The following is a 17,673-nucleotide window of genomic DNA, read 5'->3' on the forward strand; positions in this document are numbered from 1 at the left end:
CCAAAGCTTCTGCTCAAATAATTTTTTTAGTCTCTGAGGTGCCACAAGTCCTCCTTTTCTTTTTGCGGATACAGACTAACAGGCTGCTACTCTGAAACCGGTACTTCTCCAGTGCTAGACGCCTCTTTCCCTCAGGTCCTATGTAAACATAAAGGTTTCCAGACTCCATCTGGTTCCAGTTACTCACTCAATACAAATACACCCACTTGAGGAATTTGCAGAAGGAGACTTACTGCCCTTGCATTGCCTTATAAAATCCTTTGCAAAGTGCTCTGCTGCCCCTGATATACCTGTCGGTCTACAAAATTGATTTCCCCCTTGCCAGAGATTAACAATTCCGGGCCCTTCTTCCTCATAGTCTGAGCCAAAGTTTACTACTAAAAATGGCTTTATTAACCGCATCCCCCCCCCCCTTGACCACCAAGGACTGCCTCTTCCTGAAATCCCCTGTTCGTATAAATACAGGAAGTAGAAAGAAGAGAGGCTAAAAGCAGTTTTCTCTCACTTCAGGACTTAGTCCACTGTCCCCCTGGTACTACTGAGGCAGAAACTGGTATTAAATCGCCTCCCCCGCCATCATCTTCCCGGCAATAAACCATCAGGATGCGGCGGCTTTGCCCAGGGATGGGAAGGGATTGCTGTCTGCACAAAGGAGATCTAACGCCATTCTGAAAGAGAAAGTCTCGCACAGTTCGCTGTAATGATGAAAACACCGGCCGAAGCGGAGGGGGCCTGGCGTCTCGCAGGGTAAGTCTCGAACCTTTAGCGACTGCAAGTTTTGAACACGAATTTTGCGTCGCTCGCTGCTTTTTTTTTTTTTTTTTTTTTTTTTGGACAAAGGGCTCGCGGCTCCCTTCAGAGGCAGCCGGGGCAGCTGTCAGCCGGGCTCACCCGGGCGCACTGCCCTTCCTTGAGCGCCCGGGTGCCTATGGAAACGAAACGCGAGGAAGTGATGTGCGGAGCAAAGGCAGGTATTTGGGGAGGGAAGCAAGAGGGTGAGCTGCCGCTGTAAAAAGCGTGCACCGGGGAGTCCCGTGCTTGTGCAGACAGGGCACATCTCTTCCAGCAGACTTGGTCTGAGTTCCCCGAAATGCTGAAACAATGAATCAGGGCCCAATTCTGCCACATGCCGCTCACTCCGGCTCTGATCCGGCTTTGCATTTTCGTGCACGCTTAACCGTAAGCACCTCCGCAGGCCCCCGACTCCAGCGAGACGCCGGGCAAGGGAAAGTTAGGGCCACCCTCGGGTGCTTTCCTGGCCGGGCGGCAGCCTGCTCCACGCCTGGCAGGATCAAGCCCGAAGAGGAGGTAAGCAAGCTGGTCTTCGGATATGGAAGAAGTCCAATTTCAAGGGCCGATTGGCAGCCACCCAAGTATCCGCTCTGTTGAAAAGTCCCCGCTGAAGCTGGGCATTCCTGTTTCCTTTGCAAAACAATCAGGGGGAAATGACATAACTGCTGCCCCCTCCGGTTACCCAAAGGGAAACCCATAACGTCCCAGGTATTGTGAGGGCCTCTTATCGGGCTGAGACACTCCTTTACTGTTTCCCATCGCCAAAGGCTCCCGGATATCCCGGTGATGCGGGTGGTAGAAGAATCGGGATGGGGACAGCCAAGGAAGGGCTACAAATACGTTTGCATTATCAAACAGCAGACCCTTGTTCCATTGTGTGACCCGAGAAGCGAGGGGAATTGCCCTTAATGTCACCAACAGTGGCTTGCGGCCAAAGGGATACAAAGATGTGTGTACACGTGGACAGGAGGTTTGGGGGAACGCTGCTCTTGAAGTATCGCTGTGATTTTAAGCATTGTGGGTATATCCCGGCTCCAGATACTTCAGGCTGGATTATGCAACCTTTATTCACATGGATGAACACTTTTACTCCCACTTAAACTGGTAGATTCATTCATGTAGGGAAGTGATCACTAAGTGAGCCAGGGCTCCACACTCTGGCCCTAAGAGCTGGTTGAATGATTTTTCTTTAACCGTGGTATCTTGCCTTTGCAATATTAAAACGTTTCCCCAATTGATATGAGCAAGGTTTGTTTCCGTTCCAGATTTCACTTTTCATATTACTTTGTTCAACTTAATGCTAAACAATAAAGGACAAGGTTTACACAGTAACAAGATACAAAGCAAATAGACTGGTTATTCAGATGATCAGTGGAGACCCAAAAGGGCAACTTATTAGATGCTGTTGTAAAGGAATAAATATGCATTTTGTAGATATTTCCTGCATCCATGATAGTTAAGGTGCCAGCTATCGAGAAATGAGATGAATTAGGCTCTTTATCTCTTTCTCAGCTCAGCTGAAAGGATCCACGTTTGCATAGCAGAAAGATTTGCTTTCAGTTTAGAGTTTCATGGGGAAGTAAACACATCACAGAACAGTGATTTGGAGCGTAATAAAGCTGCTTTCAGGGATAATGCAAAGTAAATGTGTTCCCCTATCTTGTTCAGATACTAGCATTGGTTAGATTTATTAGGAACACATTTGATTTTCCTTTTTTTTCAACGTACAGTCTCCCCTTCTTATCAATAAATCCCAACTTGTAGACAGTAACTTCCATATTAGGAAATTCCTGGTATCACTAACTCTTCCGATTTGTCACACAATTCCTGAAGACCTGTAATGTGATATTTATAATATATAATTTGCGGCCTCTTGCCTTACACACTACAGAATTAAGAACTTGTACGTGTGGTGCCCAACTCATTTCCTATTACAACCACATGGAATAGAGCAGGGGTCGGCAACCTTTCAGAAGTGGTGTGCCGAGTCTTCATTTATTCACTCTAATTTAAGGTTTCACGTGCCAGTAATAATAATCCATCTGATCCATGCTGAGCTGTGCCCCCTTTGGCCCTGTCTGCACCCCTCACTGCCCCAGGCTGGGGCCAGAGGGCCACAGCTGGGGGCGGCTGCAGAGCCCCAGGCCAGCAGCAGAGCCCCCGGGACCGGTGGCCGTGACCCGGGGCTGGCAGCAGGCTGAGCGGGGCCAGTGGATGGAACCCTGGCTGGCAGGGAGCCGGCAGACAATACCCAGGCCGGCAGCGGAGCCCCCCGGACTGGTGGCCAGGACCCGGGCAGTGTGAGTGCCACTGAAAATCAGCTCGTGTGCCGCCTTTGGCATGCGTGCCATAGGTTGCCTACCCCTGGAATAGAGCATAGAAATCACAAAATGTTTATGGAAAATATTAAAAAGCTGCATTTTACATTTTTCAAAACAACTTTAATATGATGGAAGACGAGTTTCTGGTGAAGGATAGGGACCTGATTTTTAAAATTCTGTGCATAAAGAAATGCATATGCAATTGACCAAACAATCTTCTTAATTGCATATACCAATGCAGTACATGAGTCTGCAGGTGGCTGGCTAAATCCATAGTAGGCCAGTCATATGCAGAACGTCTGTGTACAATTACAGTATCTGTGTGAATATGGAACACACACAAGAGCACTTGCAATTTACAAAGTATCAGTCCCTAGAAATGGCATCAGAATCAGCCCTGTGTAATCTAAATCAGTAAATATAGACATTTTTCCAGAAATGTGAGAGAGATGCTGAAGGGATTACTGGTCCAGAGACTGGATTAATAGGTCCTTAGAGAGATGTCTGGGGAGAAGGGTAGCTAGGAGCTGCATAGCAGCCAACCTAATCAAAGTCTTTAAGAAAGGGATACAGGAGGAACCAGGAAATTATACACCAGTAAATCTGACCTAGAGTCAGGCAAGTTCCTAGGAAAATTAACAAGTGATGAGATCACAAAACATCTGGAGAAATGTGAGCTGATCAAAACTAGGGAGCATGGTTTCATAAAAAGTTACATGCTTTGACTCCAACATCTGGCAAATTTCTGGAGGAGATAATGAAGAGAGCAGACAAGAGCTAAGTGAGAAACATAACGTGCAGTACTTGCATATTAAATCGTCATTTTGGAAAATAGATAGATGGGGACTTGGAATGAGTTATGGAGGTTTTCACTTATGGGTCACCAATCTGCATCCAGTTTAGTTCTCCAATGACTCAGTTTTCTGTGTGAGATGAATTGATGGTCTCAGTCCACTTCTTCGTGACAATTGGCCCTGGCACAAAACACACCATCACAACCAGCACTAACTTTGTACCCATGTGGCCAAGAACTGAATGATCTGGAAACTGAATTACCTTCATAGTTTCATAGATTTTAAGGTCAGAAGGGAGCATTATGATCATCTAATCTGACTTGCTGCATAACACAGGCCAAAGAACCTCACCCAGTAATTTCTGCATCAAGGCCATAATTTCTGTTTGAGCTATAACTTTTAGAAGGATTGTCTCATCAGGTCAAGCTGAGACACGTTGCAAAGGAGGACTGAAAAAGCCAGCAATGGTGCTGCCTGGGCTGTGTGTGTTGTGTAATTAAACAAAGATCTAATCTCTAGGACCATCAGTATGGCACATCTCACCAGCACTAAAAAACAGAAGTAATATGTATTTTAAAAAACCCTCAGCAGTCCTCAATTCACCAGGGTCCTGATCCAAAGCTCACTGAAGTCCATGGAAAGATTCCTATTAACTCCAGTGAGCTTTGGACCAGGCCCAAAGTTCCACTTAGTAAGCTAGTACTCAAGTATCCAACTACCACATGCGATGCATCTTCTCGGAATGGAGAAGGAAGGAACTGGTCTGATGGTTACAGATAAATTGCTATGGTAAAATGTTATAAGTCATGGTGGAGAAAGGGGGCAAGCAAGCAGTGCCTAGATTAATGTTTTCCATTCTGATTGTAAATGACTCATAGCGGTAGTGGGCAACCTGCAGGGACATGCTGGCTGCCACTTCCCGCAGCTCCCATTGGCTGGGAACAGAGAACTGCGGCCACAGGGAGCTGCGGGCGGCTGTGCCTGCAGACAGTCAATGTAAATAAACTCTCTTGCAGCCCGCCAGTGGATTACCCTGATGGGCCGCGTGCGGCCAGCACGTTCCTGCAGGTTGCCTACCACTGATTTATAGGAGAGAAAATAGCACCACCGAGACTTATGTGTTAGTACGTAAGACCAAACTTAGAAGATTGCTATAAAGATGGAAAGAAGAGATGATATCAAAATATATCTGCCATGGATGGTTAAGAGTTTGGACAGGAAATGCCTCATGAAGTTAATTTTAGATAAACACAAAGCATATCTGCATCTGTGTCACTGCAGCTTGTGATCTTATCAGGTGTCACAAGCTAAGCAGGGGTGTCTCTGGTCAGTATTTGGGAAGTGATGCTGGAGGGAGTCCTGCCTCTGACTCAGTGTTGAAGCGATGCCTCAGCATGGTACTAACTAGGGGACCCTGTGAGACTAGATGGTCTGTCTTTGAGAAGATGAACAGAACTGAGCTCCTGATGGCCACTGCGTGGCTCCTGAGGGCCCAGTATTTCTGTTCACAAAATTGGGGGGCATTAACCTAAGCTTCCTGTGCACATTCTAGTTCAACTAATTACATTCTGCTTATCGAAATTGCCACTGCCGAATTAACTAAATATAGCATTCTTCACTTCCTGGCCTAAATTGCTGGGTGCTGTTTAACAGTTTTTGCGCTCCACCCAGAAGTCAGGCAATGGTGGGTGAAATAATGTAGGTGTGTGTGTGTGTACGTATACTGAAAAGGAGTACTTGTGGCACCTTAGAGACTAACCAATTTATTTGAGCATAAACTTTCGTGAGCTACAGCTCATTTCATCGGATGCATCCGATGAAGTGAGGTGTAGCTCACGAAAGCTTATGCTCAAATAAATTGGTTAGTCTCTAAGGTGCCACAAGTACTCCTTTTCTTTTTTTGAATACAGACTAACACGGCTGTTACTCTGAAACCTGTACGTATACTGATGTTACATGTATGTGGAATCTTTAATGGTGTAGTGTGAGGTAAAGCTTTAAACAGCATGAGTTTCAGATGGTGGCATTGTTTATCAGTGTGCATTATTCATCATGCCATTGTGCATTTTGTGTTGATACATGCCAGGTGTTTTACAGAAAATCTATTTTATATAGTTTTTACCTATTATATAGAAACTTTGTTTGTGTCCCTCGACTAGTAAAGCCAGGTGGCTTAGTTTCCCAGAATCCAATCATAAAGATGTTGAGGGAGCCATAAAGATCTCTTAAAAACTACCTGAAATATATACATCAAGATGTCTCTCTTTTAAGGTCTTAATATCTGAAGACTACCCATTGGAAAGTGGGGAATGTCCACTTTCCAATGGCACAGCATTTCCCATTTAGATTTCTAGAGAATGGTGAGTTATTGGACCTGAACCTGAAACTAAAACTAAATATTGTCCAATCTCAGCTTTGGACTAGGGCAGTCAATTAATCGCAGTTAACTCATGCAATTAGCGCAAAACAAATGAACTAGATTTAAAAAAAATAGTCGCGATTAATTGCAGTCCCAAACAGGTGTTTTCATGGCACTGTTATAGCCAGTGTTGCAAGATATTTATGTGCCAGATTTGCAAAACATTCGAATGCCCTTTCATGTTTCGACCACCATTCCAGAGGACATACTTCCATGCTGATGATGCTCATTAAAAAAATAATGCATTAAGCAAGTTTGTGATTGAACTCCTTGGGGGAGAATGGTATGTCTCCTGCTCCATGGTTTTACCTGCATTCTGCCACCTATTTCATGTTATGGCAGTCTCGGATAATGACCCAGCATACGTTGTTCAATTTAAGAACACTTTCACTGCAGATTTGACAAAACGCAAAGAAGGTACCAATATAAGATTTCTAAAGATAGCCACAGCACTTGAGCCAAGGTTTACAAATCTGAAGTGTCTTCCAAAATCTGAGAGGGACAAGGTGTGGAATATGCTGTCAGAATTAAAAGAGCAACGCTCCAATGCAGAAACTACAGAACCCGAAGCACCAAAAAAAGAAAATCTGCCTTCTGTTGGTGACATCTAACTCAGATGATGCAAATGAAGGTGTGTCACTCCGCACTGCTTTGGATCGTTATCAAGCAGAACCCGCCTGTTCTCACTTTCAGGCAGGGCCGGCTCTAGGTTTTTTGCCACCGCAAGCAAAAAATTTGCCGCTCCGAGAGCGCAACTGCCCAAGCAACACAACAAAAAAAGGCTGGCGGGAATGCCGCCCCTGGAATTGTGCTGCCCCAATCAGGTGCTTGCTTTGCTGGTGTCTAGAGCCGGTCCTGCTTTCAGGTAACCTTGTAAATAAGAAGCGGGCAGCAGTATCTCCCGTAAATGTAAACAAACTTGTTTGTCTTTGTGATTGGCTGAACAAGAAGTAGGACTGAGTGGACTTGTAGGCTCTAAAGTTTTACATTGTTTTGTTTTTGAGTGCAGTTATGTTAAAAAAATCTATATTTTTAAATGGCACTTTCATGATAAAGAGATTGCGCTACAGTACCTGTATGAGGTGAATTGAAAACCACTATTTCTTTGATCTTTTTTACAGTGCAAATATTTGTAATAAAAAATAAGTGAGCACTGTACACATTGTATTCCGGGTTGTAATTGAAATCAATCTATTTGAAAATTGTAGAAAAAATCCACAATATTTATAATAAATTTATAATAAATAATTCATATAATAATTGGTATTCAGCTATTGTTTAATAGTGCAATTAAAACTGCAATTAATCATGACTATATTTTTAATCTCACAATTAATTGTGATTTTTATTTAATCATTTGACAGCCCTACTTTGGACCAATGTAATTTTGGAAGTGGAGAGAGGAGGAATTCTGGATGTGGGGGGCAGGAGGAACTATTTCTCTGGCCGGCTAGTTAAAAAGAAAAGGCAGCTCTTTGAACCTGCTCTGGGATTTGGAACGTTAAACTAAATCCTGGTGCAGATGGATCAGTGGGGAGAATGTAAGTGAGGTCATCAAAGGTGCATGATATATGTAGTTTATCACAATTCCACAATTTATCATGTAGATATCACCTTCATGTAGGGAGGTGTGTACGTCTGTTTGTGTAGCACTTTGTGAGCCTTGATGGATGACTGGTACTGTGGAAATATAAAATGTTGTCATGAGATTTAGGAGAAAATATATATTTAGCAAGAATCCTCTAAGCCACCTTGGGCAATTAGGAGTCACTTCCGTGAAATCCCTAGTGCAAGGTAGTGTTGCAGTCAAAAAAGAAATTGCCCCAAGTCAGCAGTAATGATTCTACTATTTTCAGAGATGTTTAGATCAGAGTTAGTAAGCTGTACCCAATGTGGGGCTCCAGGAAAAAGGACACTGAAGAACTAGCACAGGTTCAGAGGAAGGACTGAGTCAGGAATAATTAGGACACGCAGAGGTCAATCCATTGAGAAAATACAGTTAAGATCCAATATGCCTGAAGTTTTTAAGATGCTAAAGGAGCCAATGCAAAGACATGGATTTGCCTTTTGAATGCTCATGGACCAAAACCAAGAACACAGACAATGGAAAAAGAAAATATATGCATGTAAAGGAGTGAGCTTCAGGGTTATTGGAAGCAATCAATCCAGAGACATGTTAAAACAAATGGAACAGGTACTACAATAGAGGTTTCAGGGAGAGGGGTATGGTCTGAGCATTGGTCTGAGAACCAGGAACTCATCCATTCTAATCCTAATGCTGACACTAACTCCCTAGCTGATATTGGAGAAGTCATTTAAGCCAACATTTTCAAACTTGGGTAACTAAAGTTAGGTACTCAGTTAATTCCATGGTTAGGGCCAGATTCTCTCCTGGACCAAGATCTTCTTCCAAGATCCAAGAGCAAGCCAGTTTCTCCTCCCTGATTGTGCAATCACAGCACCTCTGGCCCCTGCCCCTAGGCACTAATTTAACTTACCATAGCTGACAAAAGGCCCTACAGGACCACATTCCAGATGAGAATTTGCAGCATGCCATCCACTTCCTCCTTCTCCCACCCTACCCGCTTACTGGCAGCTGACCGGGGGATGGTTGATATAGGAGATGTCTCTATCAGCTTTATACCTGCAGAGGGATTTCTCTTTACAGCAGGTGTGGCCAGATTCCAGCCATTTTGTGGCACCCAGGTTTAAGGGGAAGGGGCCTTGTCCTCCTGTATGCTGCACATTGGAGAGCTTTTCATGGTACTGAAATACAAATAAATAATAGACCCCTACGTAAGTGGGCTGATTTTCAGCAACAGTAAATACCTCTGAAAATCAGTTCCCCTTATTTAGGTGCTGTTTGATCTTAGCCTCTTTGTACCTCCCTTGTCCCAAATGTAAATAAAAATGGGATACTGACATCCAAAGAGCATTGTGAGGGTTCATTCGAGTTCAGAAAGAGCTTAGAAGATGAGAAGTGCTAAGCAATATTGTTATTTAAAATGATACCTTGAACAAGCAGAGTCTCCTTCATGCAGCAGTTCCTTCCATTAGCTTCTCAGGTGTTATATACACTAGTTAATCAGCAAGACCCATAGTGGAGATTCTGTTAACCTGCAATTCAATCTCTATTTTAGAACACACCAGTAATTCACTTCTGCGGGAGTATCAGGTGTACATTCCCCCGGTGGCACCTCCTTGTGGTCATGTCTGGGGAATAGCTCTCGACCAGCCTGATGCCCACTTGGGTCTTGTGTGGGGTAGACACCCCATGACATACCTTCGGTGTAAGGATGCCTTCTCCCCTGGAGTTGCCAAAGCTGGCCCCCAGGTCATCTCGCTCCGGCTCCAGGTCACCTACCATGAGAAAAGCAGTCCACTCTTCTCCTCCATGGTATCCTGAAACTTTTCTATCTAGACTTCTAAGTCTTGTGATGCCACTTCCAAGGCTGCTCTGCAGGTACTAACTTCTCTGGTAGCTTTTGCCCTTGCTCCACAGACTCTCCCCACACCCTTTCTCTAAGGGTCTGAGTTCCCACTGTATTTTGGTTTCCCTCCATCTTTGTCTCTGTATCCTTTAACTTTATCTGTAAGAGACTCTGTCTTTCAGTTTCTTCTCCCCCTCTGTCTTCACAACCTCCTTCTCTACTGCAGCTGTGCCCATGCTGTGGTCCACTAATCTTTTCTTCGGGCTCTTAGTTGGGACCCTGCCTTTCCCTGAGCTACAGTTCTATTGTTTGTAATGGCAATGCCCCTTCACATGTCCTCGCTCCCCACAGGAAAAACAGATGCTGGCCATCCCCCCGGCTCCTGCTATCTCAACAGGTTGGACGCCCTGGATTTTCCTGCATTCCCTCCTTTAGGGTAGGACTTCTTATCTCTGTACTGGCAGGGGCACTCTCTTCTAAGGCGTAACATTGCCTTGGCCGAACTTCTGGCCTCCTGGCCCCAGAACTTCCTTTCCACTCCTGACCCCTAAGGCCCCTACTCATTTCCTGCAGGATCCTGAATAAATATTCCTGCTCCTCTGCCAACTTCACCGACTAACCCTGTAAGTACACCTGGGCCTCCCATTGTCTCTGCTGCTTTTCCACGACCTGTCTGAGTACAGTCTGGATCCCGCTCTGCTGTTTATTGGCCGCCTTCAGCGAGAGCAGTAACTCTGGGGTCCACTTGGGGAGGGTGCACTTGCCTTCAGCAAAGAAGGCCTCTGCACACAGCAGCTCCATTGTCCCTGCACTTCTTCTCTACTACAGCCTCTCCCACTCCACTTGTATTGGGGTGATCGTCTGCCTGCAATTTGACAGGGAGCTCCCTACTCACTGCTATGGTGCCTCCTTGTGGCCACAGCTGGGGAATAGCCCTCGACCCGTCTGACGTCCATTCAGGCCTTGTGGCACGTAGACACCCCTTCACAAGGAGGTTTAATGTAAAGCTGATGAGATCAAGACACCTCTGTTTGTTTTCTCAATTTCTTTCCTGCAAGGTGGAGGGGTGAGGAGTGTGTTGGACAACAACCAGTTTTTTCCTTCCTGGGTAGTTTTTGGCCAATATGTTTGGTTTGGAAGGGATTTGAGCCTCCTTTATCATGTATTTTCACATGTAAAAGATGTTCAGCCGCTGATATCTGAATTGCCTTTTAATGCAGCTGGACATATGAGAACATGGCTATTAAAATTTGAGGCACAGCTGGTAACTGGGGGACTTAATATGTTGGATTTGCCAAACCAAAGCCGACTAACTCCCTTAGAATGCTGGTGAGGAAGAACTAGACTAGCAGCTGTGCTACTGGAACCTATAGGGCGTGGCAGAAAGCCCATGAAAGTTAGTGGAATGACTCCCATTGACTTCAGTGTACTTTGCCAGAAGCTAGGACTGGATGACAGGGGATGGATCACGCAATAATTGCCCTGTTCTGTTCATTCCCTCTGAAGCATCTGGCACTGGCCATTATTGGAAGACAGGATATTGGGCTAGGTGGACCATGGGTCTGACCCAGGATGGACGTTCTTATGTTCTTGTGAATTCTGCAGGCCTGGTTCAGGAGTCTAGCTCCAGAGCAAGGAGGATCAAAGTGTCTTCAGTCTCCCAGAGCTTTGAGCACCTGTATGAATGAATGGGATAGAGAGAGAGTGAGGGAATGTGCAGTAGTAGTCTAAAGTACAGATTTAGCCCCTCTCAGAGCTGAAATTTCAGCAAAAGCAGTAATACACTGTGACTCTGAACAGGAAGCTGCTTTTACTACCTAACTTTTCATGAAGTCATAGGAAACTGTGGTTTTTATAAGCTAGTGAAGTAATTTTATAGACTTTGAAATAAAGACAAAAGTAGTAAGAGGTCTTTGAGTTAATAGCCTTTTAAAACAGAGGTGTCTGTAGACAAAAATAGATTAAGGCCCTGATTCTGTAAGATTAATAATGTGCATTTATAGAGCACTTTCCATCCTGCAGGCTCCCAAAGCACTCCATGAACATATGAACACAGCACTGTTTACATGCAGCCACCTCTGGGGTGGAGAGCAACAACCAAGTGTTACATAGCATGCTGTACAAGTCTGAGGAGAAGAAAGTTTGATTAAAGACACAGGGGAAAAACCATGTGGCATTTATTTTTTAGACAGGAGAATCAAGACTTTGTCCATCAAACCCTATCCAGACCCTACATGCATACGCTGTAGATTGCATCTTCCTCTGACAGCTGTGCCAAGTTGCAACTTTCAGGGTTGAAACCTCAGGAGGGAGGGTAGGTAGTTTAAGCTCAACTTTTGCACTATTAAACCACCCCGTAGTACTCGGGGACACATAGACCATGCAAAGATGGTTGGGAAATCTACTGGCCAGTGAGAGAGACAGGCAACAATGCTGTAACACATGCTGAGTGGCTGGCCGATATCAGCTGACTGGCTCATAGGGCTGGGGCTGTGGGGCTATAAAATTGCAGTGTAGACATTCAGGCTCAGGCTGGAGTCTGGTGCTGGGACCCCAGGGGTGGGAGGGTCCCAGAGCCCAGTCTCCAGGCTCCAGCCTGAGTCCAGATGTCTAAACTGCAATTTTATAGCCTCAAAGCCAGAGCCCCACAAGCCCGAGTCAGCTGACATGGGCCAGCCACAGGCGTTTGAGTGCAGTGTAGCCATACCTGAGTTGCTAAGGAAGGCACTTACTACTATCCTCTAATTTTTGCATAGAGCCTAATTTCCTGCCTATCTCCCCTCACAGAATCGTGCCGGGCAGCACGGATGCTACCTAAAAAAACCTGAGAACACTTGAAACCAATGGGCCGGATCCTTGCCTCACTTAGACAATGATTCAGCGGAACACTTACGCACCTGCCTATTTATAACTGCCTCATTGAATTGGAGCCTTACACTGGTTTGAATCCAGGGTAGCTCTGCTGAAGTCAGGAGAGTTCCATGGGTAGAGGTGAGGTTAGAATCCGGCCCGGTATGTGCTGTGCGCACTTTACAACGAGAATGCTCTTTAATCTGGTATTTTCCACTGTGAAGTAAAAATGTGGGTTTTATATTTTTGTCACAAAACAGCAGTGCAAGCAGCTGTGGTCAAGCAAACTGCACAGTTTAAGCTCTGGAAATGTTGCGAAGCTTCAAGCTTCACCAGATGTGGTTACTGCTGTAGCCATAAGCACATTTTTTCTGTCCATCTGCTACCTTTCCGACTTACCTAAACAATTCCAACTCACCCCAGACGCTCGGTCTTTAAATCAATATGAACTCTGAGTTGGGGATAGAGGGTGCTGGCATTTCCTTAAAGATTCCATGTGGTGAAGGTTAACACTTAAAGTGATTTGCTCTGCTTTGATCATTACCAAAAATAGTATAAGTCAAATCTTTCCGTGAATGAAAATGATTACTTGAGCGGGAAGAGATTAGCAGATGTGAGCGCTGCATAGCTGATTTGTGCTAGTCACATTTTCCTCATGCAAGCCAGGCAGTACTAGGGCATGTAGCTTGTTTAGATGTATATCAGCGTGCCTTTCCCGATCTTTTGGCATTTTTGCTAAACACAGAATGTATTTGTGCTGGGCAAAACACAGTGGGAAGCGGAAAACCTGGAGTGCAGATACTGACCTGGCCTGATTTGAAGCCCAGTCAGGGGAGAACACCCTCTGCTGGTCAGGGACAAGTACCTCGTCTTCAGCCTCCTGGCAATTAGGATAACCACCCTGGCTCTGGGCAAGTCACAGCTACAGCCTGGGAAGGGCCCAGATGAAACCTAACGTTTTGGCATTGGTGAGGCCTCATCTGGAGTACTGTGTCCAGTTTTGGGCCCCACACTACAAGAAGGATGTGGAAAAATTGGAAAGAGTCCAGCGGAGGGCAACAAAAATTATTAGGGGGCTGGAGCACATGATTTATGAGGAGAGGCTGAGGGAACTGGGATTATTTTGTCTGCAGAAGAGAAGAATGAGGGGGGATTTGATAGCTGCTTTCAAGTTCCTGAAAGGGTGTTCCTAAGAGGATGGATCTAGGCTGTTCTCAGTGGTAGGAGATGACAGAACAAGGAGTAATGGTCTCAAGTTGCAGTGGAGGAGGTTTAGGTTGGATATTAGGAAACACTATTTCAGTAGGAGGGTGGTGAAGCATTGAATGGGTTATCTAGTGAGGTGGTGGAATCTCCTTCCTTAGAGGTTTTTAAGGTCAGGCTTGACAAAGCCCTGGCTGGGATGATTTAGTCAGGGATTGGTCCTACTTTGAGCAGGGGGTTGAACTAGATGATCTCCTGAGGTCCCTTCCAACCCTGATATTCTATGATTCTATGATTCTAGCCAGAGCGGTTGGCCCCCAGCCGTAGTACCAAGAGGGGGTAATATGGACTTAGATGCCAGACCCCTCCCACAGGCAATGCAATCCTCAGATGAGAGAATGGGCCCAGACCATAACATGGTGACCTGTTTCTCGTGTGGGCAACCAGGACACATCTGAAGAGAATGCTCCCTTATGAACTGTAAGTACGCCAAGGTGTGGACAAGCGAAAGCACAGCTCAGAAGAACGGACTCCCCAAAATAATAGTCCCCATATAGACCAATGGGGTGAAAGAGCCAGGTCTGTTGGATGTAGTCAGACCTTGGTGCAGACTCCCTTGGTCAGGCAGAAAGAACTCCAGGTGAGACAATCTTCCTCCAGGGCACTCATGGGGATGTGAAGGCCCACCATAGCAGATGACTACATTTAACTGCCCTTCTGGTAGCTCTGTCCTCCATATTGGCTATCTTGTTATTATTGGTCAGAAGGGGTGTTAATTTTGGGAGATTATCTGTGAGTAGGAAAACTGGAGACCAGGGCCGCTGACCCAGTCCCAGTGCCTGGGGCAGATCTGAGACTGGAGGGGCTAGCCAGGTTAAGAGAACTAGGGAACCCCTTTGAGGGGAGTTTGAGGTCCCCGGGACAACCATCCAGGTCACAGATAGGATTGGTCACTGGGGAATTGCCATTGCCAGGTTTAGAAGCTCTGACTCATGACAGATTTTGTCCGTGAACAAAAGGTGAGCTGGGCCTACGATTAAATTGCTTCTGGGAATGATGAGGTGACACAACCCCAACACGTGAGACAGTGCCCCACTTTATACTCCTGAGAGAATGCCTATACTGCATCAATTACTGGTACCCTGGATATACCAGCTAGCACATGACATCCCTTGTGCTGGGTACTTAGACTGGGAGAATAGCTTGTCCCAAGCGTTGGCTCATTCTGACTGGCTGAGCTTCCCCCGGGAGGTCAGAAGAATAATGTGCCTCTTGTCCTGAGTGCCAATTAACCGCCCCAGGGCTCCCTCAGTGCCACTTCCCCGAATGGAAACTCCCTTAGAACCAAATGGGATGGATATGGTGGATCCCCTGGAGAAAAGTGTGGTGGGATACCAATACAGTCTTGTAATGGTAGGCTATGCCACACAGTACCCAGAGGCCACCCCACTGCACTCTACAAAATGACAGCAGTCACCCCAGAACTTGTGGAACTCTTATCTCTGGTAGGGATCCCCTGAAAAATACTGGTGGGGTACAGAACCAACTTTACATCCCAGGTGATGCAGGAGCTATGCTCCCTATTGAAAATCAAATTACTAAAAACCTCCATATGTCATCCACAGCTGGACGGTTAGTTGAGAGATTCAACAAAACCATGAAGGAGATGTTAAAAAAACAAATAGGCTCCTCTTGTCCCAAGCATTGGGACCAGCTACTTTCTCCTCTTTTGTTTGCTATAAAGGAGACAGCACAAGCTTCCATTGGATTATCCCCCTTTGAACTATTATTTGGGGGACAGCCTCAAGGAATATTAGCCCCACTAGGGAAGGGCTGCAAGAGCAGGGCTCAAGGTACCCAACATAGCCAGGAACGTTATCTAACTCAGGAGCGCCGCAAGGAGCCAGGAGCTTTTGCTCGTGAAAATCTGTTGAGAGCCCAGCAAGCACAAGCACAAACATACACCCAGGTGAATGTCTACAGCCTTTCCAACTCAGGGGTACGGTGATCGCTTCCCAGCGCAAAACCCGAGTTGCTAGCCAGATGACAAGGACCTTTTGAAGGGGTTTGTCAGGTTGGCCTCATGGACTACAAGATCCACTTTCCTGGGAGGCAGAAAGAACCTAGGCTCTAACATGGGAACCTGCTTAAGCGTTGGAAAATCAGAGAGGGGATGTTAATAACTCTTACCTGCCAGAGCCAGAGCTGGGGCTCCAAGTACCCATTTCCCCAAGGCCAGCACAGGTGCAGATAAGTGCCGAACTCCTGTCTGAGCAAAGAGCTCAGGTTTTACCCTTTATTGAGGCCTTCTCCAATGTAGCTTCCTCTGCACCAGGTCAGGCCCAGCTGATACACTGCCACATCGAGACAGTCCTGGGTCAGTGATATAGAGAGACCCCTTGGCCCTTATCACAGAAGATGTGGGAGACTGTTCAGGAGCAGATGCAGGCTACACTGGATCAAGGGTAGTCGAGGAGTTCCAAAGTGACTGGCCAAGTCCCATCACGCTTGTCCCAAAACTTGAAGGTTCAACACACTTCTGCATAGACTTCTGAAAAGTTAATGTGATTTTGACTTTTGATGGATACCCAATGCCACAAGTAGACAAACTTTTGGAACAGGTAGGGCCTGCCAGAACTTTAGAGCTTACAAAAGGGTATTGGCACATCCCCTTGTAACCCACATTGCAAGAAAAAGCAGCCTTCTCAACACCCTTCAGGCTCTTCCACTTCCAGACAATGCCCTTTGGCTTACACAGAGAAGCCGCAATATTTCAACGTTTAGTGGACAAGATACTCAGGCCTCATCAGCAATATGCTGCTGCATATTTGGATGACGTTATATACTGCGACCACCTGGAGCTGTTCTCCAGTCCTTGCCTGAAGCAGGTCTCACGGCCAATCTGGCCAAATGGAAACTAGCAAATAAATAAGTTATTTATCTTATCTGGGTTATAATGCAGGAAGAGGTCAATTTAATTTAGGCTGCTAGATAGCGTGCTGGCATTGGTAGTATGTCTCATTACTCAGACAAAGAAACAGATAAGACACTTCCTTGGGCTAGCTGGCTATTGCAGGCAATTTCTCTCTGGTTTCACTAGTATCACAGCCCCTCTGACAGACCTAATAAAAGGTGGGAGTCCAAAGAAGATCCATTGGAACAACAACTGTGAAAAGGCCTTCAACACTGTGAAAAACTGGTTGTACCAGGAGCCAGTCCTGTTCAATCTGGATTTCTCAAAAGAGTTCATTTTACAGATGGATGCCTCAGATGTAGGCCTTGGTGCTGTACTCTCACAGGAGGTGAATGGTGAGGAGCACCCAGTCATGTACCTGAGTATGAAGCTGTTCCCCAGGGAGAAGGCCCACTCTGTGACTGAAAAAGAGGCGCTAGCCATCAAATGGGCCGTGAGTCTCTTAGACATTATTTGCTGGGTAACCCTTTCCCCCTCATTAGGGGCCACATCTCCCTTCAGCAGCTCAAAAAAAGAAAGAGACAAACACCCATGCTATACAGTGCTCTCCAATCCTATAATGTTAGGGTAGAACATCATGCTGGAGCAAAACACAGCAATGTTGGACTTCTTTTCATGGGAAGTGGGGGAATCCAGATCAGCTTTGTGTGTGTGTGGGGGGGGTGGTTGTCCAAGTGCTATCTTAGATAGTGGGGTATGTGTTGGGGCAGGTGCCCACCCTGGTCAGGGAGGAGTTAAAAAGCTTCTCTGCACACAGTCAGCCCCACCCCAGCACAACTGTGAGGCCTGTGGCACCTAGAGAGGGGTGGCTGCTTAAAAGGGAGGCTACAAGCCCACTAGGGGGTAGCACTCAGATAGAAGTGGAGTTAGAACCCAGAGGTCTGTGCCC

The 17,673-nt window shown here is 46.0% G+C and overlaps 1 protein-coding gene across 2 annotated transcripts in view; it reads left to right on the plus strand.

Annotated features, from left to right (window-relative positions):
- Nucleotides 1-499: 499 nt before the first annotated feature.
- The window catches only part of RIN3 (Ras and Rab interactor 3), a 111,481-nt gene continuing 94,307 nt past the window's right edge, over nt 500-17,673 (plus strand). For both annotated transcript variants that reach the window (XM_073349502.1, XM_073349503.1), the window contains exon 1: nt 500-747. In XM_073349502.1, the coding sequence (XP_073205603.1) occupies nt 701-747 (47 nt within the window). In that variant the 5' untranslated portion in view covers nt 500-700. The remainder of the gene's footprint in view (nt 748-17,673) is intronic.

Source organism: Lepidochelys kempii, chromosome 6 (genome assembly GCF_965140285.1).
Source record: "Lepidochelys kempii isolate rLepKem1 chromosome 6, rLepKem1.hap1, whole genome shotgun sequence".
NCBI lineage: Eukaryota > Metazoa > Chordata > Testudines > Cheloniidae > Lepidochelys > Lepidochelys kempii.